This window comes from Vitis vinifera, chromosome 8, assembly GCF_030704535.1.
Source record: "Vitis vinifera cultivar Pinot Noir 40024 chromosome 8, ASM3070453v1".
NCBI classification, from domain to species: Eukaryota; Viridiplantae; Streptophyta; class Magnoliopsida; order Vitales; family Vitaceae; genus Vitis; species Vitis vinifera.
The window spans coordinates 19,344,088-19,369,624 of record NC_081812.1 but is presented as its reverse complement, the minus strand read 5'-3'; the positions used below and the strand labels follow the sequence as shown (position 1 = coordinate 19,369,624).

At 37.6% G+C, this 25,537-nt stretch overlaps 3 protein-coding genes and 1 non-coding gene across 8 annotated transcripts; 1 reads left to right on the top strand and 3 right to left on the bottom strand.

Moving 5' to 3' along the window:
* Positions 1-2,788: 2,788 nt before the first annotated feature.
* LOC100251028 (putative homeobox-leucine zipper protein ATHB-51) lies at positions 2,789-5,510 on the bottom strand. Of its 2 annotated transcripts, none has more exons than XM_010655721.3 (3): positions 4,119-5,510; positions 3,402-3,739; positions 2,789-3,229 (listed from the first exon to the last, which is right to left on the bottom strand). In XM_010655721.3, the coding sequence occupies exons 1-3, from the start codon at positions 4,336-4,338 to the stop codon at positions 2,990-2,992; spliced, it is 798 nt and encodes a 265-aa protein (XP_010654023.1). In that variant the 5' UTR covers positions 4,339-5,510; the 3' UTR covers positions 2,789-2,989. The 2 variants fall into 2 exon arrangements, with proteins under 2 accessions (XP_010654023.1, XP_002283931.2); XM_002283895.4 differs by having other exon boundaries at positions 3,402-3,733; positions 4,119-5,501.
* A 3,206-nt stretch (positions 5,511-8,716) lies between these two features.
* Positions 8,717-13,562, bottom strand: LOC100256186 (F-box protein PP2-A15-like). 2 transcript variants are annotated; one of them, XM_010655722.3, is made up of 4 exons: positions 12,915-13,560; positions 12,276-12,394; positions 9,719-9,793; positions 8,717-9,430 (listed from the first exon to the last, which is right to left on the bottom strand). In XM_010655722.3, exons 1-4 carry the CDS (start codon positions 13,224-13,226, stop codon positions 8,962-8,964), a joined length of 975 nt encoding a protein of 324 aa, XP_010654024.1. In that variant the 5' UTR covers positions 13,227-13,560; the 3' UTR covers positions 8,717-8,961. The 2 variants fall into 2 exon arrangements, with proteins under 2 accessions (XP_010654024.1, XP_002283923.1); XM_002283887.5 differs by lacking the exon at positions 9,719-9,793 and having other exon boundaries at positions 12,915-13,562.
* An 8,869-nt stretch (positions 13,563-22,431) lies between these two features.
* Positions 22,432-24,533, top strand: LOC100259589 (stress response protein NST1). Of its 3 annotated transcripts, none has more exons than XM_019221389.2 (3): positions 22,432-22,595; positions 22,677-22,709; positions 22,825-24,533. In XM_019221389.2, exon 3 carries the CDS (start codon positions 22,937-22,939, stop codon positions 24,413-24,415), a length of 1,479 nt encoding a protein of 492 aa, XP_019076934.1. In that variant the 5' UTR covers positions 22,432-22,595; positions 22,677-22,709; positions 22,825-22,936; the 3' UTR covers positions 24,416-24,533. The 3 variants fall into 3 exon arrangements, with proteins under 3 accessions (XP_019076934.1, XP_019076933.1, XP_019076932.1); XM_019221388.2 differs by having other exon boundaries at positions 22,677-22,745; XM_019221387.2 differs by having other exon boundaries at positions 22,677-24,533.
* A 158-nt stretch (positions 24,534-24,691) lies between these two features.
* TRNAR-UCU (transfer RNA arginine (anticodon UCU)) lies at positions 24,692-24,764 on the bottom strand. Its single transcript has one exon. It is a non-coding gene; the product is annotated as a tRNA-Arg (tRNA).
* Positions 24,765-25,537: the final 773 nt, after the last annotated feature.

Sequence of the window (25,537 nt, the reverse complement as noted above, 5' to 3'; positions counted from 1 at the left end):
CATTTTCTACCACCCGTGAAGACCCATGCGCAGTTGTTTCTATAGACTTTATTTTGGGCTTGCTGTTTTCGAAAAGCTTCTGATAAAGAAGGGGCTCTGAGACCAAGACACATGAAAGGCCCTTTTTGACTGAGTCGTTTCCTTCACTCGGACGATATCCAGTACTCATAATACCGGTCCTGTTTCATCTATCAAGGGCAATTTTTCTGAGTTCACTAATTGTCTATGAAAATCATGATACTTCATATAAAGAGTCGAATAAAACCAATCACAATCAAACCGTATGACTGTATTTTCATGAACACAAAAGTGACATAAAAAGTAAAATCAGAATCTTCTTAATTCACTCACGTTGGAGCTAGGATTTCAAATGTTAGATGAAATCATGGTAATTCAGAAACAAAAATGAGAACAATCAAGTCGGGGTATGCAAATCTCGTTCTCTTCAGGAAGATTTAAGCATTTGTTATTTGACAACCTGTGAAACTGGTGCAATATATTTGACATAACAACACAACTAATTCATTATATAGCTCATACCAATTTATACAAATAGTAGAGTTTCAAGCTCCACAAAATAGCATTCTTCTTTTTATCAAAATGTGTGTACCCTAAATATAGGTATCCATGTAAATGATTTGTGATTACGTGAGCTCTCACCCTATTCCTTTCCTTTAGGTCATGTTTGATTGAACGGATATAGTATGAGATAGAATAAGAAATAGGATATTATATCATGTCCTATATTTGGTTAGTGATGGGATGAATAAGTTATCTCATTATCAATCTTATTATATGTTCAATCAAACATAAAATAAAACAAATTGTAGAATATATTGTCCACATTTTTTTTTATCCATTGTAGATGAGATATATTAATTTCATATTAAGATATGGGATATGCATATCTCATGTGTCATAAATTTATTTTTTATTATTTTTATATACTCATTTTACAAAATAATTTTTTTATTATAAATTAAATTTATGATTGCAAAAGAAAAAAGACTAAAAAAATATTTATAAAATAATATTAATATATGACATATAAACTACTTTTATACATTAAATAATATAATATAAAAAAAATATTTGTAAAGTTTAAATATTTTAATCATGAATATCATTAAATATAAGAAAATTTTTATTTTTCTAAATAAAAAATATTAGAATAAAACATAATTTTTGTTTTAAACATTAAAAATAATATATATTTTAGATTATTTTTTATTCATTTCACAAATTAAATATAAATATAATATAACATAATATATCTCATTAGATATATCCAAGAATATCACATCCTATTAGAAATTATATCATCAAATATGCATTTCCTATTTAAATGGAATATGATAAATGTAGTTTTAATGTATTACCGACTCTTTCTCTTATGAAGACATTTGTTAATAATCTCAAAAGTATTGTAAAATTCAACACAATTCACTTTGACAATGTTATCACTCATATAAGATCTCACGATGCTATGTTATCATTTTATAGGTTTAGATATGTCATTATAATAATGTTTATTTAATCTGTCAATAACATTAGTCCTATCACAATTAATTAACAAAAGTGGTACTAGTTTCTCCCACATTAGATTTCATATAGTAAAGCTCTCAACCAATTTGCTTCTTCACTTGTAGAAGGGCAAACGATAAATTCATTTTTCATGGTTAAGTTAGCTATTATTGTTTAGTTTTTAGATATTCATCCAACAGTATAACCACCTATAATAAAACTATAGCTCAAATAAACAAAGAATTACCTAATAAGTATTTCAATTGATATTACTAGAGCTTTCAATCACGACAAGATACTTTTAATAAAATAAGCCATCAGTTTTATTTCAAGCATTTTACTTGGTCAATTTAATGAAGGTAGTTTTTAGCTCTTTGTGTGGTAATCTATTTAACACATGACAAACAATTAAAATTGCTTCAACTTAAAAATTAAAGGAAACTCTTAAATCAATTAGTATGACATTAGATAAATCAATTGAAGTCATATATATGAGAAAGTAATTGGTTTTAACTCATTTGGCTTGGATTTATTTTATTATTTCTATAAGGTTTAACATTTCTTTTCATGTTCCTCCTATTAGGCTTCAATTGGGAATTTTTAGAAAAGTGAAGACAGAGCGAGCTATTATTTTAGAGACTAAATTTACCTTGGTGTCATCACCATATATTGCTTTCTTGTATGAGTGTATCTTAGCCCTTGCCTCATCTTCTACTTTGAATCTTATATCACCTTTTTGGATTTATTATAAAAGATAACAGAGATGATTATTCTAACATTCTAACATTCTGAATTCTTCTTTCTCCATCTGAAAAAAAAAGTAAAATTAAAACCAGCCGAAGGAGAGAAAAAATAAAAATAAAATTACGAGTCGTGAATTATTGTGTTATGTCGACATAGTTGTCTGACCTCCTTTTTACTTCCCCTGGTCTTTAGAACCTTCAACTTAAATCATGTTGCGTGTACAGATCTACAGTACCACAGGCTTTCATCACTCTTTCTTGCTTTGTCGCGGGTTCTGCTTTTAGTCTACATCTCTAAGACTCCAAGGCATTTTTCTTTCAAACACGTGGCCGACCCTCCATTCAGATTTCAGTTTACCTTTTGATTGGGACCAGGATCAGGGGTAAACAAGATCAATCCAAGATGTGGTTTTTAAGCTAGTTTATGTACCCTCCTTCCCTGTGTCCATCTCTAGAAAACACAAGGAGATGAAAAGTATTTTTGATGGTGAGAATCTATTAGAACATGTTAATTAGCTGAGTTAAAGAAACTCCTGGAAATTAGAGTAGCTTTTCTTCTCTCTCTAGATGTGTGTATGGACATATAGTTGCCATCATTCCGAAAGCAAAAGCCAGCCAAATTAAACCCCAACTGACAAATTCGGTTACAAAATAAGGTGCTCTCATGTAACAAACCTAAACTTTAAGTTATGATAAAATTATGAACAATTAGGCTAGCAGCCCTAGGTTGAAGGATAAGGCGGCAGAACACCCCAATAAGGGGGCGACACTGGGTTATATTCCTCCGCGGTGTACACATAGTTGCAGTCAGCAATTTGATGACTTAATCCTCGTGGCTTGTTGGAGCTACGAATCGTGATGGATGTGCTCTCCACAGTCTCTTCCCCGGAAACCTCTGTGTAGCCCATGGATACTTGCTTCCTAGTCGCCTGCTCCCTAAGGATACCTTTCAATTTTGAAACCTGCTCAACCATGCCCAATTTGGATTTGAAAGAAAATGATTAAATGCTTGTAAATCTCTACTCCAATTAATTTTTGGTGGGGGTTAGATATTCAGTTCATATAATAATATAATTTCTAGGGTTATATTATGCATGCATGGGATCGATGCATGTGTTTTGCGCTATTTCTAACCTCTTCTTGGAGCTTTTGCTTCTCCTTGGACATGAGATCGTACTCTTGTTTAAGGACATCATATAAGCGTTCCAGCTCCTTCGTCTTCCACCTAGCGCGCCTGTTCTGGAACCAAACTGCGATTTGTCGCGGCTGGAGCCCAAGCTCTCGTGCTAGCTTCATTTTTCTATCTGGTTCGAGCTTTATCTCCTCCTGGAAACTCCTCTCCAGCGACTCTAGCTGTTCATTTGTTAGTCGCTTCTTCTTTTCCTGGTTTCCATAACTACTCTTGTCCATAGGCCGAACCATTGCATGGGCTGTCTCCGCTGATACTGGGTGCTTAACCTCCATCCCTGAAACTAAGCAAATGGTGTGTGTTCACAAGCTGTTTCTAGAAAGTATGCCTAGCTGATTATGATAAACTACAGTGATTATGCAAGGATTCCACAGTGGTGCTTAATAGTTAAACACTGTAGATTTAGCTGAATAGATAGCACCTTCTCCACCTCAAAGTACAACTTGACTCTTTCAAGAAAGCAGCTGCTCTGTTGAATTATTTATAAGATAAAATTGTTGGGAACAAGAAGTCATTTATAGGCGAAGGATGTAGCAACAGAGCCTGATTAAAATAAAGGCGTAGGAAAAGTTCACAAGGATTTTAATCAGAAATTATTCTTCTTTAAAAGTAGGGCATGAAAGACGTCAAAATCAAAGAACGGTGAGTATAAGGAGCTTTACCTGGATATGGGTCGTAGTTATAGTTGTAGAGGAAGGTGAAGGAACTCTCTGGGCGTGAAACAAAGGGTCTTAAGTTGCCATTCCAATCCATATCTGCTTCTTTTCTTTTGTCTGTCTCCTCCCTATCTACCCCAATATATGGGCTTGGTCTGTGTTGAGAGCTGGTGATGGACCACAGAGAGGGACAGAGGGGTGAAACTGGGCTAACGAGGCGTGGCATCAGAGTTGTAAGGTTCTATACTCTTCTGGGGTGCCACAAAGTGAAATAAGCAACAGAGTGTAGTGACCTGTGAGACAAAGTGTGTGTGCGTGAGCGCGTAACAATGTGCTTGTGTGTGTGTCCGTATGTGTGAGAGAGAGAGAAAGAAAGGGAAAAGGAAAGGAATCAAAGGTCGCCATCTGGTCCCAAAAACCTGCTCCTCTACAACTGACAATATGCCTTCCCTTTCTCACGCGTCGTCCTGGCTATTCTCCAGCTCCTATAGTACCACTGCTCTCTGTCTTCTGCTGCTCCTGCCTCTCCCCTCTCTCTATAGAGGAGGCCAAAACCCAACATAGGAAGCCATGTGGGCCTTCTTAAGGTGACATACAATGTACACACAACCTGCCACCTCCTTCTGCTGCACCCAGTAATGGACAAATTAAAGAAGAAGAAGCCCCTCATCCTACTGTTTCCCCCCTCCTCAATAACTTTGCACTGGCAGAGAAGAAAGCTGAACACCTCTCTCTCTCCCTCTCTCCCTCTCTCCCCTCCCTAGATGGATAGTTGAATTGCATTCAATGACGCTGGTCAGGTCTAAGAGAGTGTGTCCATGATATATATAAGGGGTTATCATTCCCAAAAAATAATTAATTAATTAATTAATTACAGAAAAAAATAAAAAGGGAAAAAGAAAGGGAAGGGGGAATGGAAAACGGTAACAGGCCATATGGGAGGCCCCCGAGAGAAAGGGAGAGAAAGGAGAGAGGACCGTCGACTCCCCATGGAGTGATGATGGCGCTAATGAGACTGAAAAAGATGAGACAGAGCTCTTAGCTGCGCGCTTCCGTATTTCAGTCTTGCCTCACCTCTCTCCCCTAATCAATTTTGCTCTTTTCTTGCATTTAATTAACAGCTCATTTCTGCATTGACGCTAACTACACTTCCTAGTTGATTCTTGGAAATAGAAACTAGTTTAATTTCTGAATTTTGTGCTTAAATTATTTACGCTTTCAGACTTCCTCTTAGTTGCCTTTGAATTTTCAATCTCTAGGGCTAAAACTTTTACCTGAGGGAAAAAGTACGGGATAAAAATTTAGTAAATGACTGAAAAGGCTTTGACATGAACTTCTCAAATTATTTTTAACGCATTTTACAAGGTGAATGAAATCAACTTCTAACTTATCCACCTTTTGTCTTCTCAAAACTTTTTTTTTTTTTTTTTTACAAAGAAATAATGTTGCTTCTACCATCATTATCCAAGTAACCTAATGCCTACAAAATTCGTAGGATGGATGGAAATATGATAGAAAGAGAAAGGAATGTGTAGCAATGAACCCTGAGTAGTAGCTGGTCAGTAATTGGCCACGTTATTGGTTGCACTCTGCTAACACAGATTTCAAATTTAAAGTGTACGTAAGGTTTGGCCACGACAGAGGACTTTTTTTATTTGGATTTGATGTGGGTTTGGGTGGCTGGCATCAGAAACAAAGCATCGACTGAAGAACCAATCCAATTCCAACCTAAACGCCCGGACTTTAATCATTTATTGCGAGATTCTTAAAACTCCCTCACGAACCCATTGCTGTTTATAAACAGGGAGATTAGCTGTTTGATAAACAGGGAGATTAGGAGTTCTAATGTTTGATATGGGTGTCGGTTGGCTGTACTGACCGTACTGTACCACACGATGTAGCAATTAGGAAGGGTCACTTTTTAACCAACTGCTCAAACAGAGGTGAGAAAGCTGTAAAAGATAGGAGAATTAAAGCTTCAACGAATTTCAACCTCTGCATACACTATATCATACCCACATTTATCAGTTAAACTCTGCCTCCTTTCAGTTGAAATTTCTTTAGCAGTACCTCAAAACTACATACCACTCACACTATCTATCTCACTTAATTTAAGTGACTTGCATACACATTTTTTAGGCATAATCCTGAATATTTTTGTTCAATGAATTGCATACTCTTTTTTCAGTTTAATCATGAATCATGAAGTGGGGTCCTGATTGGAAATTTTAAGTTTGGAGGAAATACTGAGAAGAAATAAATGTAGCGTGAATAAATGGTATGAGCCAGTCCCCGTTACATCTTGGGTGGTGCCGACTATGGGAAAAGATGGGAATCGCCTTATAGACTTATAGTTCACGGAAATTCATTATGTTTGGACCATTTATTACTTCCCACAAGCTACGTTTTGGACCATTCTATTCCTGCCGTACGGCGCCTGTTCTACATATTTTGAAAGCCATGCACTTATTAGTTATTTTTGAAGAAGGAAACAGGGCTGGTTGGGACCATAAAGTTGAATAGTAAAGGGTTGTTGATGGGCTAAAGAGTGGAATATGGCACGATATAGTAAGTAGCTAAAACCAAAACTCAAGCGAAAAGTTTGTTCAGAACTAGCCATTAGCACCACCAGCACACAGGACTCACATATTCATTCACCAACCCACCAGGCACCAACCGTTAAATAAGGTTGCGCGCCCACACACATCCACCCGCGCACTCATAAATACTTTTCCGTAAGTGCGCTTTAGTTCTATAAAGTTGCCCGAAAAGAAAATAAAGTAGAAAAGTGAGAGGAAATACAAGGTGAAAACAATGATTTTAAAATTCTGTAATAAGACAACTCATTTAAATAACCATCAGTTTTATTTATAATTTTCCTATTTGTTGAATCTCCCAACAAATACTAATTAACAATTTTGTACCATTTATCAGAGTCCATTTTTTCAAATGTACGTACGTATTAGAACATTGACTTATCCTTCTCAATATAATAATATATTGACAGGTGAGTGCGACCCTGATGCATTACGGTTGCGTGATACGTGGTCACGGATAGAAGCTAGGGAAGGTGTGCCTAGAGAGTCATATTGGGCGCTAGAAAAGCGAGACAATGTCAAGTGAACTGAGATCCCACTTACCTGTAAAGCAGCCAGAGATCCGTACATGTAAACCCAGCTTTGCTCGTAAAGAGAGTTGTACACTGAGGTAGAAAATTTGCGATGATTGATGGTAGCAGTGAATTGAGTCATATTCACAAGGTGTTTTATCTCCCAGAAATAAAGTGCAGTGGAGGGAGATGAGGGATCCAGTGCTGAGAAACCTGTAACGGTTTAAGATACAGAATTACAAATAATTAGCCACTTCCAATCACTAAAAGTCAACTGGGGTCACATTGTAAGATATAATTCTCAAAGCAGGGGGTTGAGGTTTGAGAGGATGCCCTCTAGCGAAACCTCCTATTAGTTAATTACAGCTTGAGCATGAGCATCCAGAGCACAGTTTGGATTCGGTTACTAACCACACATTTATAGAGCAGGGGCACATGCGGAGAGCCAGCAAAACCATCTTGAAGAAATTAGAAAAACAGCACAATGAGAAGAAGGAAATAACAAATTTGAACCACATAAACCCCAGTGCTAGTGCCTCTCAAGGCAAAATATAAATAACAAATAAATAAAAACTCCATTCCCTGTGGAACCGTCCATGCGTGATTAGAGGGATGATCCGTCCGCATTCGCTGGCCCAAATACCACATGAGTAAAAGGCTGTGTTCATCCACTATCAAGACAGAGCACCTCATAAGCAGGAACACAAACAAGTACCACGTGAACATGTGTTCAATTGAGGTAGTGCCAACACGTGAATCTGCACAAACACCTATTAACCATATTCACCTTGCGAGGATAAAAATCCACGTGATGAGAACCAAATGAATAACCCTCAAAATATATATATATATATATATATATATGTATATATATATAGCTTAGATTGACACCACCACAAAAGACAGATCTTACATTATATTCTTCTTCTTACTAATTTGTATCTCTCGAAATCCCCATATCCCACACATCCCTTTGAATGCAAATGGTCCACAGACGAAAACAAAGTCAGTCCATGGGTAGACTAGCGATGTGTGTAGCAGTTATAGAGAGACAAGCTCAATGAAGGGGCACTGTTGGCAAATCTTGCTCCAGCAATAAACCTACAATAGTTCCTAATGTAATGAATCCAATGACACAGGCTTCTTTAATTATTGTTTCCGCACAGAGTTCTACAAGCACACAGCAGGTTTGCTCATGACTGAATTATTCAACAGGGCAAAAGATGGGAGGCAACCAAAAGAGAGTGAGCACAAACCCCTCATAGCCAATAACAAATCTCAAACACAGCACCTGGGTTAAGAAGTAGCTAAAACACCCTATGGTCCATCACCTCATTTCACTTCACCTAGAACAAAGAACCTCCGGCATCCTTGGCAACCCGGAGTTCACAAAAATGATACAACTGAAACCACAAATAAGGATGACTTCTACCTTATTTGCACCTCAGCCAATTTACAAAATGCCTAGGAGAAAGCACCTGAAAAAGCACCATTATGAAACCAAAACATACTCTCTTAAATCTTTTCTGCATAGGTGTAAAATGAAAACGAACTTAAAAAAAAAAATACATATAAGGGAAAATTACAGACCCATATAGGACACGTACCTACTCCCCAAAACCAATTACCAAGATATCCTCTAAAAACATGAAAAGCCTTCAGAAGTAAAAGCTTTTATGATAAACCCCAATAGGATCTCCTGGGATCACTGACAATACATGAACAACATGCCCATTGAGTTCATGGCTTCTTCAAAACTCCTCTTCTTTTTCGCCCTCTCAAATCACTGGGGATAATAAATACAGAATCTACACAAATCCCACCTTTGGAATGTGTACAATCAATCTGTTTCATGGAAAACCTTACTTCAGTGGCAGGTTCTGAGTCAGTGACAATGAATTCTCCTACCTTATAATCTATCCAGCACCCACGCTTGTGGTTTCCATTTGCATCTTCACGTTCAGTCTCATCTAAACAGCACTCAAATGATGCTTGCTGACCATCTGAAGTAGACAACTGGAATCGTACTGGCTTTATATCCCAACCATGAGTGTGTTCGAAATTGGGCACACGTCGCCCCAGCCTTTTGGAAAATCTTCCTAGCTGAAGCCTGAAAGATAGAGTATAGACATCAGCTGGAAAATGGAACTTGACTACCCCATCTACTTCAAACCACCAGATTTGCTGCAAATAGGCCACAACATGGAACCTGCAAACAAAGAGAAACAAAAATCTTGATTCTTCAAAGATACCAATGAGTAAAAGGTAAAAGGTATATTGGTTCAATTAGCAGTCCTAACCTTCATTAATTAAATGTTCAAACAATAGCTGGATCAACAACTATTTAATACTTAATCATCTCAAGAAACAATGAAACTAAGCATGTACAAGAAAACACAAATTGTATTTCAGCCATCCAAAGATGACTAACAAATCTAACATAACAAAAAAGAGTTCTTAACTGGTCTATGAATAGGAGAATGCTTATTTGTTTCACCTAGATAATCTGGTTAATCGAGGCACAAACATGTACAAGATTGCCATGTGAAGATGAGTCCGCTGGTCCACTTGTCTATACCATAATTGAGCTTAGCATTAGTATTAGTATTTAACTAATTTTCATTTCATAATAGCGAGGAGCTTGAAAGAAAAGGAAATCAGAATATTATTTTGAGGTTTAATGACCAATTTAAGCAATTAGTTGCAATAAGATGACTCATTATAGAAGGAAGAGCAAAAGAGGAGTTAAAGGGACACAATATACAGCTCTAGATTCATCAAATCATAAGAATGGAGCACCCTCTCCACTGAATTATCATTAGATGTAGTGCACAGTACATACATAACATCGAACCAAGCAGAGTACATAGATAACAATAAATCAAGAAGAATCCAGCACTGTGTTTCATGGAGCGTGAGGGAAAAAAAGGTATCTTCATTAAGACCCCTGCACTTTTAAGGAAAGTGAGACCATTCACATGAAATCACACCACCAACCTAAGTAACTCCTTGAAGAGTCCAGACCAAAACCCTTAAATATCCCTTTATTCACCACATTCCATGAATTTTCAAAAATAAATAAATAAAGAACCAAACATATATACATGTATTAAACACATATACACATATTACTCTCAAATCTGATTGATGGTGTCTCATTTGTAAATCCTACTCCCCAACACAATCATTTCCAAATCAAAATTTGAATTCCTGATAACACCACTCCCATGACTCTTGCAACATTTACCAGCCCCCAACTCCAAGTACCAAGAAAATAAAATAAAATCATTCCCACAAATGATCTTCTCCATTGGAGGGATTATATATATAAGCCTCAGACAGGATCACCATTCTAAGCAACACACCTCAAATGGACTAAAATAGCTCTTTCCTAAGGATAGCCCATCAATGAATAGGATATGATTAATGCTTTCTTATATCATATTGGAGTAAGTGGTTGACCATTAGGGTGACATGCAGCAAGCACTATGCAGAATAACAAACACAAACATGAGACTTGAACTCTACAAGGGTACCTCAACATGGCAGGTCCTCAGAAGCTAGAGGACACACAGTAGATAACATATACTCCAATATTATAATTTATAAGAAACATTCATGTCGATTATTTATCTAAATGTTTACACTAAGAATTGCATAACTTGGAAGATTAATCTCAGTAAGTATAACAAGGAGAGTTGCTACCACGACTGATTCTTTTATTACATCTGGTTTTTCCTTTACAACCATATTCTCTATAAAATAGGTTCTGACATATTAACTAGTAGAGATGTTTTAAAAGGCTAAAGGCAGACTTAAAGCGTTTTGTCCAAATGAGGCAAGGTGCAAGCCTCAATTTAAACAAATAAATAATTAAAAAAATATATCAAAAATCAGAAAAATACTCATAAAGTCACAAGAAAATTGAATAATAAAAAAAGGCATGAACCTCATAATGATAAAATGAATTATTTGACATTGTTAATAGTCTCTTATAAAGTTCCTTTTTCTCTATTCTAAATTTTAGCGCTCTTTTATCAAATAATTTTCAATGGCAAGTCACTATCACTACTAGGACACTCCAAGGAATATAATGATATCCAATTGCTATATTATCCTCCCTATCAATGTTAATGTCCACCCATTTTACCCCTTCATCCACCATCTGCAATGGTATTTTTTCTTATTCATCATTATTAATATAATGATTCCCCCAATTCCTTCTTCTCATGACTCAATCTCTCTTTCCCTTTCATTCAAACAGTTAATTGGAAGTCAACTAAACCCTTATTTCATAAAAGGTTTAACCAAGTTGGGACACAATACAAAACTCATGAAATTTATATCAAAAACCCACAAAGCATAGATGATAATAGAATCCATTAACACTAATCGAAATTTGACGCTTAAGTCTTATAAAACATATATCAAAAGCTCACAAAGGCCGAAAATCCTTTGGATATTTGAGACTATAGCCTGGAAGCTTTAAGTGTCGACAAGTGAGACTTAAGCCTCAATTACCCTAATTGAGGTTATAGCCACAAGGCAAATTTGCAAAGCCTTCCCTTTCGGTGAGCCTCGATAGCCTTTTAAAACACTAACTCTCTCCCTCATACTTTAAAGCTAGATTTGCATTCAAAAACCTTATAACTCCAAAGGAGAGCAAGTGGATTTCAATTTTGAATACCATCAATAACTCCAATCCTCTAAAGTTTCTGGTCTCCATCTTCCACCGTTTCATCGACTAAAGGAGACAAACAAAATAAACTTCCAAAAAGTGAGTAAAACACATTTATTAACCAATATAATTTCTCCTCTGCTTCAATAACAAACCATTAATACCAATTTTAGCTTCTTAAGTTATCAACACTACATCCTAACTGCCACATAAACCACCTGTTGACAAGTATTACACTACCCGAACAAGGAAAAATGTGGTAAAATCATTTAAGGAACAAATAGATTAACGTATTAAAACTTTCCAGTATATCCCATCAAGTCAGACTAATTCAAATAAAGCGTGTAACATCATATTAAGATTGCATGAAGCTGACCTAGATTCTTCTGTAGGTATCCAGTTCCAGTATCTTCTATCTTCTATCCCAGTTATCACCATCCCCTTTGCCGAGATAGCCATGCAAATCCTACCTGTATCCCTGTCCAGCCATACTTCCTGAAAAATCCCCCACGAGAAAACAAATACAAATTAAAGAAGGCCAAATCCCAAAACCATAAACCCCATCAGTCCAAGGTCTTAAGCATAATTTCTGGAAAACCCTAGCTCCCAATTTTGCCTCAAATCAACAAACAAGTTAACCAAGAAAAGACCAACCTACCACCGCCAATCCAAAACCTTTTTTCAATCTTAGCCTAAACCGCACAAACAAAATGATCCCCCGCTCCATACCCACCGCCTCAAACCACACACCCACTAAGGGGGGGAAAAGTACTCATATACCGACCCTTCCTACACATTCCAAAACCCTAATTTCGATCTTGCTCCAAGAAAAGACCTAGCGTTCCCAGCCCCTGAGATATGCTGACCCAAAACCCTAATTATCAATCATACCCAAAATCCCACAAAATAATTCTAACTCAAACAAACACAAACTCAAGAACAAGCTATACCAAAACCCTAATTTCCAATATTTCTCAGAAATGGCAAACAGAAGTAAAATACTGAGATTAGATACCTTGTTGCCATTATCAAACGGCACGGGACGAGAAAGGAGGGCAAAGATGTCCTTCTTAGACAAATTATGGTAGCGTTCAGGAGGCAATAGGTCAAGAAGATCCTGGTAATTAGAAGGCAACTTGGACTCCCACACGGAATCGGAGGATGCAGCGCCACGAAAGGCCCGGTTCAGGCGAGCGAGATTGCAAATTTCAGGAGGAGTGAGATAAAGAAAGACGCAAGCGACGCAACTCTCAGGTATGTCACCGAGACCAGGACCGATGGTCGAGCCGTTAGCGCCTTCGGTCAGGTTGGAGAGCGCTGCACCCATATTGTTTGGCCGTCAATTGACCACTGCAGCATGTGAAGACTCAAGCCATCTTCCCACCCGCCACCACCAAGGAAACAGACAAGTCTGCAGTTGTGTTTGGCAATTAATGAGAAGAAGAAGAATGAAGAGCAGGGCTGATTGGAGGGGGGTATTGCGAAGTTTCTTTCATTTTCTGTGGAAAATATCTCTGCTTCGGAATTCGGATTATAGAAAATGAGGGAAAATGGTGCGCTGGGGTTGAGGTGGAGCCGCGGGGGTTGTTCTTTATGAATGTGGGTCCAATTTCCAAACCCCAAACTTTTTGCTCGGGCAAACGGCCCACGAGTGGCCACCGTCTCCTCATGAGAACCAGTTTAACAAGTTTCGCCATTCATGCCGTGTCCAGGTGTGCTCACTCACGTGACAACACGTGGACCGAAGCGCCCCTAATTCTCAAATTCCCCATTCCAAAAATAATAAAAACATTGTGAAGGAAAAAGGGAAAGCATCCATTTAGTGTAGAGTGACGCTGAAGTGACGCAAAGCTTCGTAATAAGATTATCATTTGAGGGCGTAAATCCCCTTTTTATTTAAGTCTAATAAATCCACATTAAAATACTTTCCAACAAAATTTGTGTACTTGGCGGGTGGCAAAAGTTTGATCTTTTACAATTGTCACGTGCTTAAATTATTTATCAATTTTCTTATGCTATGTTTGGTTCCGAAAAGTACAAAGAAAAAAAAAATGCTAAAAAAAATGATTTTCTCATATTTGATTGTCCTATGAAAAATATCAAAGAAAATCAAATATAATTAAAACTAATTAAAAATTTATGTATTTTTAAATTATTTAATCTTTATATTGATAAGTTAAAATAAATAAAATGAGTTTCAAGTAACAAAAAAAATAATTTATTAACTTTTAATCTATTTTTTTATTTTCCTTCACTTTTTCTTTTCTTCTACTTTTTCTTTATATTTTCTTTCCCTCGCATTTTCCCTCAAATTTTTCGGGAACCAAACATACCCATGGTTTTCAAATATTTGATATTTCTATAAATAAATAAATAAAAATTCTAGCCTTCTGGGTGGCTCCAGATTATCATCCCTTTTTCAAATTTTGCCAAGATTCAAAAGAATTAACAAATAAAATAAAAGGCCTTGAAAAAAGATTTAAAACTTTGGAAAGTCTTTTCAACTTCTCTAAACATTTTTAAAATTAATTAAAATTATTTAAATACAAAGCTTCTTTAAGAGATGATTAATACTATTTCGAAGAGTTTTAAAATGCTTTAAAATTTTCAAAACATTTTTAGAGCTATCAAAATCTTAAAAGTTTCGATATTCAAATATCAATAGACTTTTTTGATTTAGTGACAAGTTAGTCGAACTTTTGATCAATTAATTGTGTATAAATTAAAGGGTTATGTGATAAAAACATAATTCAAATACTCGATTAATGTGATTAAAGTAAATTTATTGGTCCTTCATACTTTTTAATACTTAATAAAAATAAAATATTAGAAAACAAATAATTTGATGTTTAACACTATTCATGATTAAATAAACAAACAATGCTTAATAAGTTAATATCCATATCATGATGTATAAAATATTAGTGTCTTACAATGGCATATGTCAAATAGCTCGAGTTAAAGCCAAATCGATTCAATATTAAAGTTAAAATGAAGTTCACGCGATAAATTCATAACCATTTTTTTTCAATTTAAAATCAATCTCCACACATTTTAAAGAAGAAGGAGGAAATTATTCTCCTACTTCCATAAATCGATAAATTTATAATTTTTGCCATAAGTTTTCATAAAATTAAAATATAATATATACTCCAGTTTTACCTTTAAGATGCATTTGATTAATGGAATATGATAAAATACGATATGCATATCTTATAAACATGATATGTATATCCTATCAACATGATATTATAATATAGCATATTTAATGATATATATTGTTGATACCTCGAGTCCTTGACGATCCACGCAGTTGCCGAATGGATGGACACGCGATTTCAACCCACAAAGGTTCTTGATTCAGTCGTTATACCTGCAAAAGGCATCCGGACAGGGTGTCCGGATGCACCCTCCGATGATTTTATTAGTCATGGTTAGAGAAGGAGATATAAATCAGTTGGCCTTTTTACTAGGTCTCAGAAGGTTACCTTCCTCTTCGTGTGAAGGTTTATATATAATGCCAGGAGTACTGTTCCTCTCATTAATGGTGGGGAGATATTTTATGTTGTTATGATGACATTAGTGTTGGGCTTTGTGGAGCCTAGTTTTGTTTGATCCGGTTTGACGACCCGACCCGAATAATATTGCATGGCTTTTTTAATGGGAGATTTATTGAGGCCTGTTGGGCCCGTTTAGCCCATTGTGGAACCACCTTTTGTAATTAGGGTTTTTTAGTATGGTAGGGTTGTCGTACTATATATATATAGAGAATATTGTAGCCGCTATGTTGTACTCTGTATTCTTCCCTGATAATAGTGATATCCCTGCAACTCCGTGGACGTAGGCAAATTGTCGAACCACGTAAATACTGTCTTGTGCGTGAGATTGTTTTTCTTTGGCGTGTGTTTTTTCTCTAATTTTTGTTTCTCACGGGTTGGGAATTCGGTTTAATTCCCTACAACTGGTATCAGAGCCTAGGGTTAGGTTTGAGTGGGAGCAATGGCAGAGGAAGCAGGAAAGGCGTCTGGAATAGAAAAGTTTGATGGCACAGACTTTGCGTATTGGAGGATGCAGATTGAAGATTATCTCTATGGGAGGAAATTACATCTGCCTCTTTTGGGGACAAAACCTGAGAGTATGAAGGCTGAGGAATGGGCGCTTCTTGACAGACAGGTTCTAGGAGTTATTAGGTTAACTCTGTCTAGGTCTGTTGCACACAATGTTGTAAAGGAGAAGACCACAGCAGATCTGATGAAGGCTTTGTCTGGTATGTATGAAAAGCCGTCCGCAAACAATAAGGTGCATCTGATGAAGAAATTGTTCAATTTGAAGATGGCAGAGAATGCATCAGTAGCACAACATTTGAATGAATTTAATACAATCACAAATCAATTGTCGTCTGTAGAAATTGATTTTGATGATGAGATTCCTGCTCTGATCGTCTTGGCTTCTTTGCCAAACAGTTGGGAGGTAATGAGGATGGCAGTAAGCAATTCTATGGGAAAGGAAAAGCTCAAGTACAATGATATACGAGATTTAATTCTGGCTAAGGAGATTCGCCGAAAAGATGCAGGTGAAACCTCAGGATCTGGTTCTGCCCTAAACCTTGAGACAAGAGGTAGAGGTAATAACAGAAATTCAAATCAAGGTAGATCAAATTCCAGAAATTCTAATCGGAACAGAAGCAAATCTAGATCAGGCCAACAAGTACAATGCTGGAATTGTGGGAAAACAGGTCACTTTAAAAGGCAATGCAAAAGCCCTAAGAAGAAGAATGAAGATGATTCTGCTAATGCTGTAACAGAAGAGGTACAGGATGCATTACTTCTTGCAGTAGACAGTCCACTTGATGATTGGGTTTTGGATTCAGGAGCTTCGTTTCATACTACTCCACACCGAGAAATCATACAGAATTATGTTGCAGGTGATTTTGGTAAGGTATATTTGGCCGATGGTTCAGCCTTGGATGTTGTGGGTCTGGGAGATGTCCGGATATCATTGCCCAATAGGTCTATTTGGTTACTGGAGAAGGTTCAACATATTCCTGACCTGAGGAGGAATCTGATTTCTGTTGGACAACTTGATGATGAAGGACATGCAATACTATTTGTTGGTGGTACTTGGAAGGTTACAAAGGGAGTTAGGGTATTGGCTCGTGGAAAGAAGACTGGCACTCTGTATATGACCTCATGTACAAGAGACACAATTGCAGTTGCTGATGCAAGTACTGATACAAGCCTATGGCACCGCAGACTTGGTCACATGAGTGAGAAAGAGATGAAGATGTTGCTGTCAAAAGGAAAACTACCAGAATTGAAGTCCATTGATTTTGACATGTGTGAAAGTTGCATCTTAGGAAAGCAAAAAAATGTGAGCTTTTTGAAAACTGGCAGGACACCGAAGGCTGAAAAATTGGAACTAGTACACACTGATTTGTGGGGGCCTTCTCCGGTTGCATCCCTAGGAGGTTCAAGGTACTACATCACCTTTATTGATGACTCAAGTAGAAAGGTATGAGTTTATTTTCTGAAAAATAAATCTGATGTATTTGTAACTTTTAAGAAGTGGAAGGTCATGGTTGAGACAGAAACAGGTTTGAAAGTAAAATGTTTGAGGTCAGATAATGGAGGAGAGTACATAGATGGAGGATTCAGTGAGTATTGTGCTGCACAGGGAATTAGGATGGAGAAGACCATTCCTGGGACACCACATCAGAATGGTGTGGCTGAGCGCATGAATAGAACTCTCAATGAGCGTGCTAGAAGTATGAGGTTGCATGTTGGACTACCAAAAACTTTTTGGGCTGATGCTGTTAACACTGCAGCTTACCTGATAAACCGAGGACCATCAGTTCCCATGGAGTTCAGACTTCCTGAGGAGGTTTGGAGCAGTAAAAAGGTGAAGTTTTCACATTTAAAAGTTTTTGGTTGTGTTTCTTATGTTCATATTGATTCTGATGCTCGTAGTAAACTTGATGCAAAGTCAAAAATATGTTTTTTCATTGGCTATGGTGATGAGAAATTTGGCTATAGGTTTTGGGATGAACAAAACAGGAAAATCATCAGAAGTAGAAATGTGATATTTAATGAACAGGTTATGTACAAGGATAGGTCAACTGTAACGTCAGATGTTACAGAGATAGATCAAAAGAAATCTGAGTTTGTCAACTTAGATGAATTGACTGAAAGTACTGTCCAAAAAGAGGGTGAAAAAGATAAGGAGAATGTAAATTCACATGTAGATTTGAGTACACCTGTAGCTGAAGTTCGCAGATCTTCCAGGAACATTAGACCTCCGCAACGTTATTCACCTGTTTTAAATTATCTCCTGTTGACTAATGGTGGTGAGCCAGAGTGTTATGATGAAGCCTTGCAAGATGAGAATTCAAACAAGTGGGAGTTAGCCATGAAGGATGAGATGGATTCCCTATTGGGGAATCAGACATGGGAACTGACTGAATTGCCAATAGGAAAGAAGGCTTTGCACAACAAGTGGGTATACAGAATAAAGAATAAGCATGATGGTAGCAAACGTTACAAGGCCAGATTAGTTGTTAAAGGGTTTCAGCAGAAGGAGGGCATTGACTACACAGAGATATTTTCTCCAGTTGTGAAGATGTCAACAATTAGACTTGTACTTGGAATGGTGGCTGCAGAAAACTTACATCTTAAGCAATTAGATGTGAAGACAGCATTCCTTCATGGTGACTTGGAGGAAGACCTTTACATGATTCAACCAAAAGGGTTCATTGTTCAGGGACAAGAGAATCTAGTCTACAAACTGAGAAAGAGCTTGTATGGCCTTAAACAAGCTCCTAGACAGTAGTACAAAAAGTTTGACAATTTTATGCATAGAATTGGGTTCAAGAGATGTGAAGCTGATCACTGTTGCTATTTTAAGTCCTTTGACAATTCTTACATCATATTACTATTGTATGTGGATGATATGCTTATTGCAGGGTCTGACATTGAGAAGATTAATAATCTGAAGAAGCAATTATCCAAACAGTTTGCAATGAAGGATTTGGGAGCTGCAAAGCAAATCCTTGGTATGAGAATCATTAGAAACAAGGCTAATGGTACATTGAAGCTTTCACAGTCAGAGTATGTGAAGAAAGTTCTCAGCAGGTTTAACATGAATGAAGCTAAACCAGTGAGCACACCCTTGAGTAGTCATTTCAAACTAAGCAAAGAACAGTCACCGAAGACAGAAGAAGAAAGGGACCATATGAGCAAGGTGCCCTATGCCTCAGCTATTGGCAGCTTGATGTATGCTATGGTGTGTACAAGGCCAGACATTGCACATGCAGTGGTAGTTGTGAGCAGATTCATGAGTAGGCCTGGAAAGCAGCATTGGGAGGCAGTCAAGTGGATTTTAAGATATCTGAAGGGTTCATTAGATACATGTCTTTGCTTCACAGGTGCAAGTTTGAAACTGCAGGGTTATGTAGATGCTGATTTTGCTGGTGATATTGATAGTAGAAAGAGTACTACTGGGTTTGTTTTTACTCTAGGTGGTACAGCTATATCATGGACTTCAAATCTACAGAAGATTGTTACTTTGTCTACTACAGAAGCTGAGTATGTTGCAGCAACTGAAGCTGGAAAGGAGATGATTTGGCTACATGGTTTCTTAGATGAATTAGGTAAGAAGCAGGAGATGGGCATTCTACACAGTGACAGTCAGAGTGCAATTTTTCTTGCCAAAAATTCGGCTTTTCATTCAAAGTCGAAACATATACAAACAAAATACCACTTTATCCGTTATCTTGTTGAGGATAAACTGGTAATACTTGAGAAGATTTGTGGATCTAAGAACCCTACAGACATGTTGACTAAGGGTGTCACTATTGAGAAGTTGAAGTTGTGCGCAGCTTCAATTGGTCTTCTAGCTTGAGGACAGGAGGATGAGTTGTAAGGATGAGGGATTGTTTCTTGGAGGATAGCGGTTTGATGTTGGTGATTGGACTAGTCTCCAAGTGGGAGATTTGTTGGGCTTTGTGGAGCCTAGTTTTGTTTGATCCGGTTTGACGACCCGACCCGAATAATATTGCATGGCTTTTTTAATGGGAGATTTATTGAGGCCTGTTGGGCCCGTTTAGCCCATTGTGGAACCACCTTTTGTAATTAGGGTTTTTTAGTATGGTAGGGTTGTCGTACTATATATATATATAGAGAATATTGTAACCGTTATGTTGTACTCTATATTCTTCCCTGATAATAGTGATATCCCTGCAACTCCGTGGACGTAGGCAAATTGCCGAACCACGTAAATACTGTCTTGTGCATGAGATTGTTTTTCTTTGGCGTGTGTTTTTTCTCTAATTTTTGTTTCTCACGGGTTGAGAATTCGGTTTAATTCCCTACAATTAGATGGCAGTAGGGTCATCACCACCCTACGGGCGGCTGTCAGAAACCGTGGTAGGTGATGCGGTTGTCAGAGATCGTGGGAAGTGATCATGTAGAATGATCGTGGGAAGTAACTTGTTGTCACCTCAACCCGTCCTTTCACTCTGCAGGTGATGGGACGTGGGTCATGGCTGGTTGTTGTGATAGCGTGTAAGACTCGCTTTTACTTTAGTCAATGATCCGGACAATCATATCCGGATAGCCCATGTTGGTTATCCGGATGTATTGTGGAGCGGACGCATTTATGGAAGCCATCCGGATGTTTATGCTTTGTAAGCGTCGTTTGCTCTTCCTTGAGGCAGTCCGGATATAAAAAGTGCGTCATGTGTGCTTTATAGAAAGGTCCGGATGAGGGTGACCTGAATGACAATGCGTGCCATGTGTCATTGTAAGATGCGTGCCACGTGTCTTGGAGGGAGGGGTCCCTACATATATTATAACATATTTATATTTAAGTTGTGAAATGAATTAAAAATAATATGAAATATATATTATTTATAATATTTAAAATAAAAATTACATCATATTTCAATATTTTTTTATTTTAAAATGAATTTTCTCTTATATTTAACAATATTCATGATTAAAATATTTAAAATTTATAGATAATTTTTTTTATGTTATATTATTCAATGTTCTCACCACTTATTTTATTACATGTTTAATTGAATATAAAATAAAATAAATAAATAATTTATTTGATATCATCACCAATTAAATATAAAATATGATATAATATTATTTTTTTATTATCATATTTTATATTATATTTGATTAATCAAACATATTCTTATTAACACGGATGCGGTCATTTCGATCTATTCGGTTTTAGGTATTAACTTAAAATTGAGTTGACCTAATTGGTTACCATACATATTTAAATTTTATCTTGCGCGGTTTCTTCCTTTGATATGCATACCGGAGGGCAAATGATTGGCAGGGTGCTAGATTTAGAATTTTTGGCTTGTAAATTGGTACGAAGTTGTTTGGAAATGGATGGTAGGGTAGCAAGAGTTAGAAATTGTCAAAATAAAGGGTATGAATGTAATTATTTTAGTTTCATGGGTTTGTTTTGATTCATGTTTGTTGCGTTCTTCTTCCTTCTTTTTCTTTTGTTTTTTTCTATATGTATACATGCAAGCTTAAAAACTCGTACATATATTTTAATTATGTTTGTTTAATTTGAGAATTATCGAATATGAAGTTGCTTTTTTCACTCAAATTTAATAATTTGAGCCATTTTTCGAATTTGAAAATTACATTGATATTATCATAAAAGGTTGTATCCACGTCTAATATTATCAAAAATAATATATTTATTTTATTTTTTATTATAATTTCGATGACACTACACATTAACTATTTTTACATATTAAAATTAAAAACTATGGTGAAATCTAGAAAGGATTGGCATGATTTTTCATTTTGTAGGTTGGTGGGCAATAATAGGTAACTTTTAACAGTGCGGGTGATGTCCTTTTAAAGAGAGGCAAATATTGGGATTCCGCCCTAACGTGATTCAAAAATAGAAACCAAACTAACCATGAGTATATTAGATGGCTAGATCGATGACAGAATGGCTCGTAAATTCGAAATAGTAAAAGTGCGACCGTACGGAGGGAGTTTCAACCGTCCCCAGATCCCCTTGACACCATTAAAAGCATGGAGTATGGAGCTCGAGTGTAGGGAGGCTCAACCCTACACCTGTCAAGGCACGGCGCTTGGATAGGGTGATTCCTATGGCAATGAGTGAGTGAGTGGAAAGTGGGATTTGCTTTTTAGGAAGCCTTTAGGCCTTTTCTTCTTTTGGGGCAGCAGCCCATACTTTGTAACCTTTGGGCAGTACTCTCAAGTCTCAACCACTGTGGGGCCCGTTAGGCCAAAACCCAACAAATGTCGAAGGGATATGATGGTGGGTTAAAAAGCAGCCGAAGGGAGTCAACTTTGTTCCCAACTCTCACTAAAATATACCCCTGATTGGACGGCTTAGATTGATTATGATTAGTGATTTACAGTGCACCCTAGAACAGAGAGGGGGGAGGTGGTGGGGCCGGTGGTGGTGGTCAAAATTACAAACCAAAACAAATGGACAGTTTTGAGAATCCTGTGGGTTCACCATCCCAATCTGGTTCAGCCAAAACCATGGGCAGTTTTCTGTCAGCAGAAAACAAAACCAGCTGCTCAGCTCTCTGTATATACGCCGTCCGTGTCTGTCCATCCCATATCACTCAATGTGGTGCACCCATCGTATGCGCATCTCTGACATCTCTCTCATTCTGCAAAAGCTGGTGAACGCACTAATTGTCTGTGGGTTTTGAAGGAGATGCTTCAGGGCCTGGTGATGTGACAATTCGATTTGAATGTTTCAGCATTGGATGCTTTTTGGCAATTTTGGATTCTGGGTATGTAAGATTTGTTCCGGGAAACGAAAACAAAAGGTTCGTTTATCGGGTATGTTTTTGATAATCTGCTGTTATATTGACGTTTCTCTCTCATTTGTTTGCTTTGATCCCGTAGAGCGTGAAGAACAGGAGTAGATGATGACACTTTCCTCAAGAGGGTCTTCAAGTTTCCGGTCTTTGATCATTGCAACAGGGGGTTTAAAGCAATATATAGAGATTTTTATTTGATGGAGTCCAGTAGTTTGCCTGGTGGAATGTTTTCTAGTATGGGTACTGGTATGCTAGGCCTAGAAATGCCTCTACAGCAACCGCAACAACAGCAAAACCCTCAAAATCCTCACCACACACACCACCACACCCACCTCCAACAGCACCCCCAAATGGTTGCTTTTGCCCACCCCGATCCTGATCACCACTCACAATCTCAGCAGCCTGTGAAACATGGATACCCATATGTCACTAAAGCCAAACAACAGCTAACACTGAGCGATGAGGATGAGCCTGGACTCACGGGTGATGACAGCACTGCCGACGGGAAAAGAAAGGTGTCTCCTTGGCATAGAATGAAATGGACTGATAATATGGTGAGGTTGTTGATAATGGCAGTTTTTTATATTGGCGATGAAGGTGGGTCCGAGTGTAGTGACCCCTCCGCCAAGAAGAAGACCGGTGGATTGTTGCAGAAGAAAGGGAAATGGAAATCGGTGTCAAGAGCTATGATGGAGAAGGGGTTTTACGTGTCTCCGCAGCAGTGTGAAGACAAGTTCAATGATCTGAACAAGAGGTATAAGAGGGTTAATGATATACTGGGTAAGGGGACGGCGTGCCGGGTTGTGGAGAATCAGAGTTTACTCGACACGATGGACCAGCTATCGCCCAAAATGAAGGACGAAGTTCGAAAATTACTCAATTCGAAGCACCTATTTTTCAGGGAAATGTGTGCTTACCACAATAGCTGCGGTGGTGGTGGGACTTCTGGTGCCCATCCCTCACCACCGGATACAGCGGTGGAGCCCCCTCAGCACCAGCAGCAACAGCAACAGCATCAGCATCAGCATCAGCAGCGGTGTTTGCATTCCTCAACCGAAATTGCCACAATAGGGCCTAATGCGAGTAGAGCAGAGACGGAGGCATCGAAGATGGTGAAAATGGGGAGCGGGGAAGAAGATGAAGATGACGACGAGGACTATGAAGATGGAGACGATGATGATGATGAAGAGGAGGTTGTAGAAGGGGGTGTAAGGAGTCAAAATGAGCATGGGCATGAAGATGACGATGACAATGAGGGAGGATATTCAAGAAAAAGGGCGAGAAAGGGGCTGTTCCCATCACCATCGCCATCACCATTGATGAGGCAATTGAGCAGTGAGGTGATGAGCGTGCTGCAAGATGGAACAAAGAGCACATTGGAGAAGAAGCAATGGATGAGGAGCCGGATGATGCAATTGGAGGAGCAGAGGGTGAGCTACCAATGTAAAGCGTTTGAGCTGGAAAAGCAGCGGTTGAAGTGGGTGAAATTCAGCAGCAAGAAGGAGAGGGAAATGGAAAGGGAGAAGCTGGTGAACCAGCGAAAGAGGCTGGAAAACGAGAGAATGGCACTTCTACTTAGGCAGAAAGAGGTGGAGTTGCTTGAGATTCATCATCAACAACAGCAACAACAGCACTCTTCCAACAAGAGGGGTGAAATATCCTCTTTTGCTGGATGAATTGTATATAGGAGCGGGTGAAATACATAGCATGGTGGGTGGTTTTGTAGTTTTCTCTTACTCCAAAATTTTGTTTATGATTTTGGTACTAGAGTATGTATCCATCCAATCTTGTCTACGCTCCTCTTAGTTCATTCTCCTCTTCTGGGTTGTTTTGGTGAAGCATTAAACATAACCATTAACTCATAGCCAGTTCAGATTTCTGATAGCCTCTTCTTGAAGAAAGCAATTTGAGGAACAAAGTAAAGGATAAAGTAAAATCAATAACCGGCGCCACACGCCCGGTGGGACTCGAACCCACAGTCGCCTGATTAGAAGTCAGACGCCTTATCCATTAGGCCACGAGCGCTGGCATTAAGTTTTCTGCAATTTTTTTATAATATTAGGAAATAGGATTGGAGCTTCCTCCATTCCGTTGTTGTCGGTCGCTACACTCATTACAGCAACGTTTCCATTTATTGGTAATATTTCCTTGCAGCGGGGGTGGATAAAGTTAATTGGATTAAAAAAATTATAAGATTTTTCACCTGCCCACTCATGAGGGAAAATGTTTAGGCCTGCCTAGATTGCTATTTTGTTTTTTGTTTCATTAAAAATCAAAGTAGAAGATAAAATTATAATTTTTAAAATATGATATCATTAATGATAAAATAAAATTCTGTAAAAAACACTTAATTAACTTTTAATCCAAATAAGGTCTTAAGAGTCTGTTTCCTAATACTTTTAAAAAGTATTTTTAATTTTAAAAAATATTTTGAAAGAAAAATGAAGTGTTTATTTTATAGGTAATTTTACGGTAAAAAATACTTTAGAAAAAATATTTCCACTAAAGGAGTTACTTTTAGAGAACATTTTTAGTATAAAAAACGATTTAAAAGAAAAATAAGATGCTTGTAAAATTTAAAAACCAACCTTAAAAAATTACTTAACAGGAGATTTAGAGCAAGAAAGGCTATAAACCGGTCAAGTGAGGACCCTGTTTTGCTGTGTTTACATACAAAGCAAACCAAACCATCAAATGTTCTTTTCCTCCACCAAATATGCTCCTGTGGAAATTCAGGGGAAAAAAAAGAAAATCAAATGCAGGTAATCATCAAATTGAATGGCATCCTGACCCACGAG

Bases quoted from the DNA above. Each gene is read 5' to 3' on its own strand.
- LOC100251028 (XM_010655721.3), bottom strand. From the start codon at position 4,338: ATGCCACGCCTCGTTAGCCCAGTTTCACCCCTCTGTCCCTCTCTGTGG. The intron at 3,740-4,118 runs GTAAAGCTCCTT...CCATTTGCTTAG, and splicing joins TAACTACGACCCATATCCAG to TTTCAGGGATGGAGGTTAAG. The intron at 3,230-3,401 runs GTTAGAAATAGC...ATGGTTGAGCAG, and splicing joins AGCAAAAGCTCCAAGAAGAG to GTTTCAAAATTGAAAGGTAT.
- LOC100256186 (XM_010655722.3), bottom strand. From the start codon at position 13,226: ATGGGTGCAGCGCTCTCCAACCTGACCGAAGGCGCTAACGGCTCGACC. The intron at 9,794-12,275 runs GTCAGCTTCATG...ATTATGGTATAG, and splicing joins ATACCTACAGAAGAATCTAG to ACAAGTGGACCAGCGGACTC. The intron at 9,431-9,718 runs GTGAAACAAATA...CTTTGTTTGCAG, and splicing joins CGATTAACCAGATTATCTAG to GTTCCATGTTGTGGCCTATT.
- LOC100259589 (XM_019221389.2), top strand. From the start codon at position 22,937: ATGGAGTCCAGTAGTTTGCCTGGTGGAATGTTTTCTAGTATGGGTACT.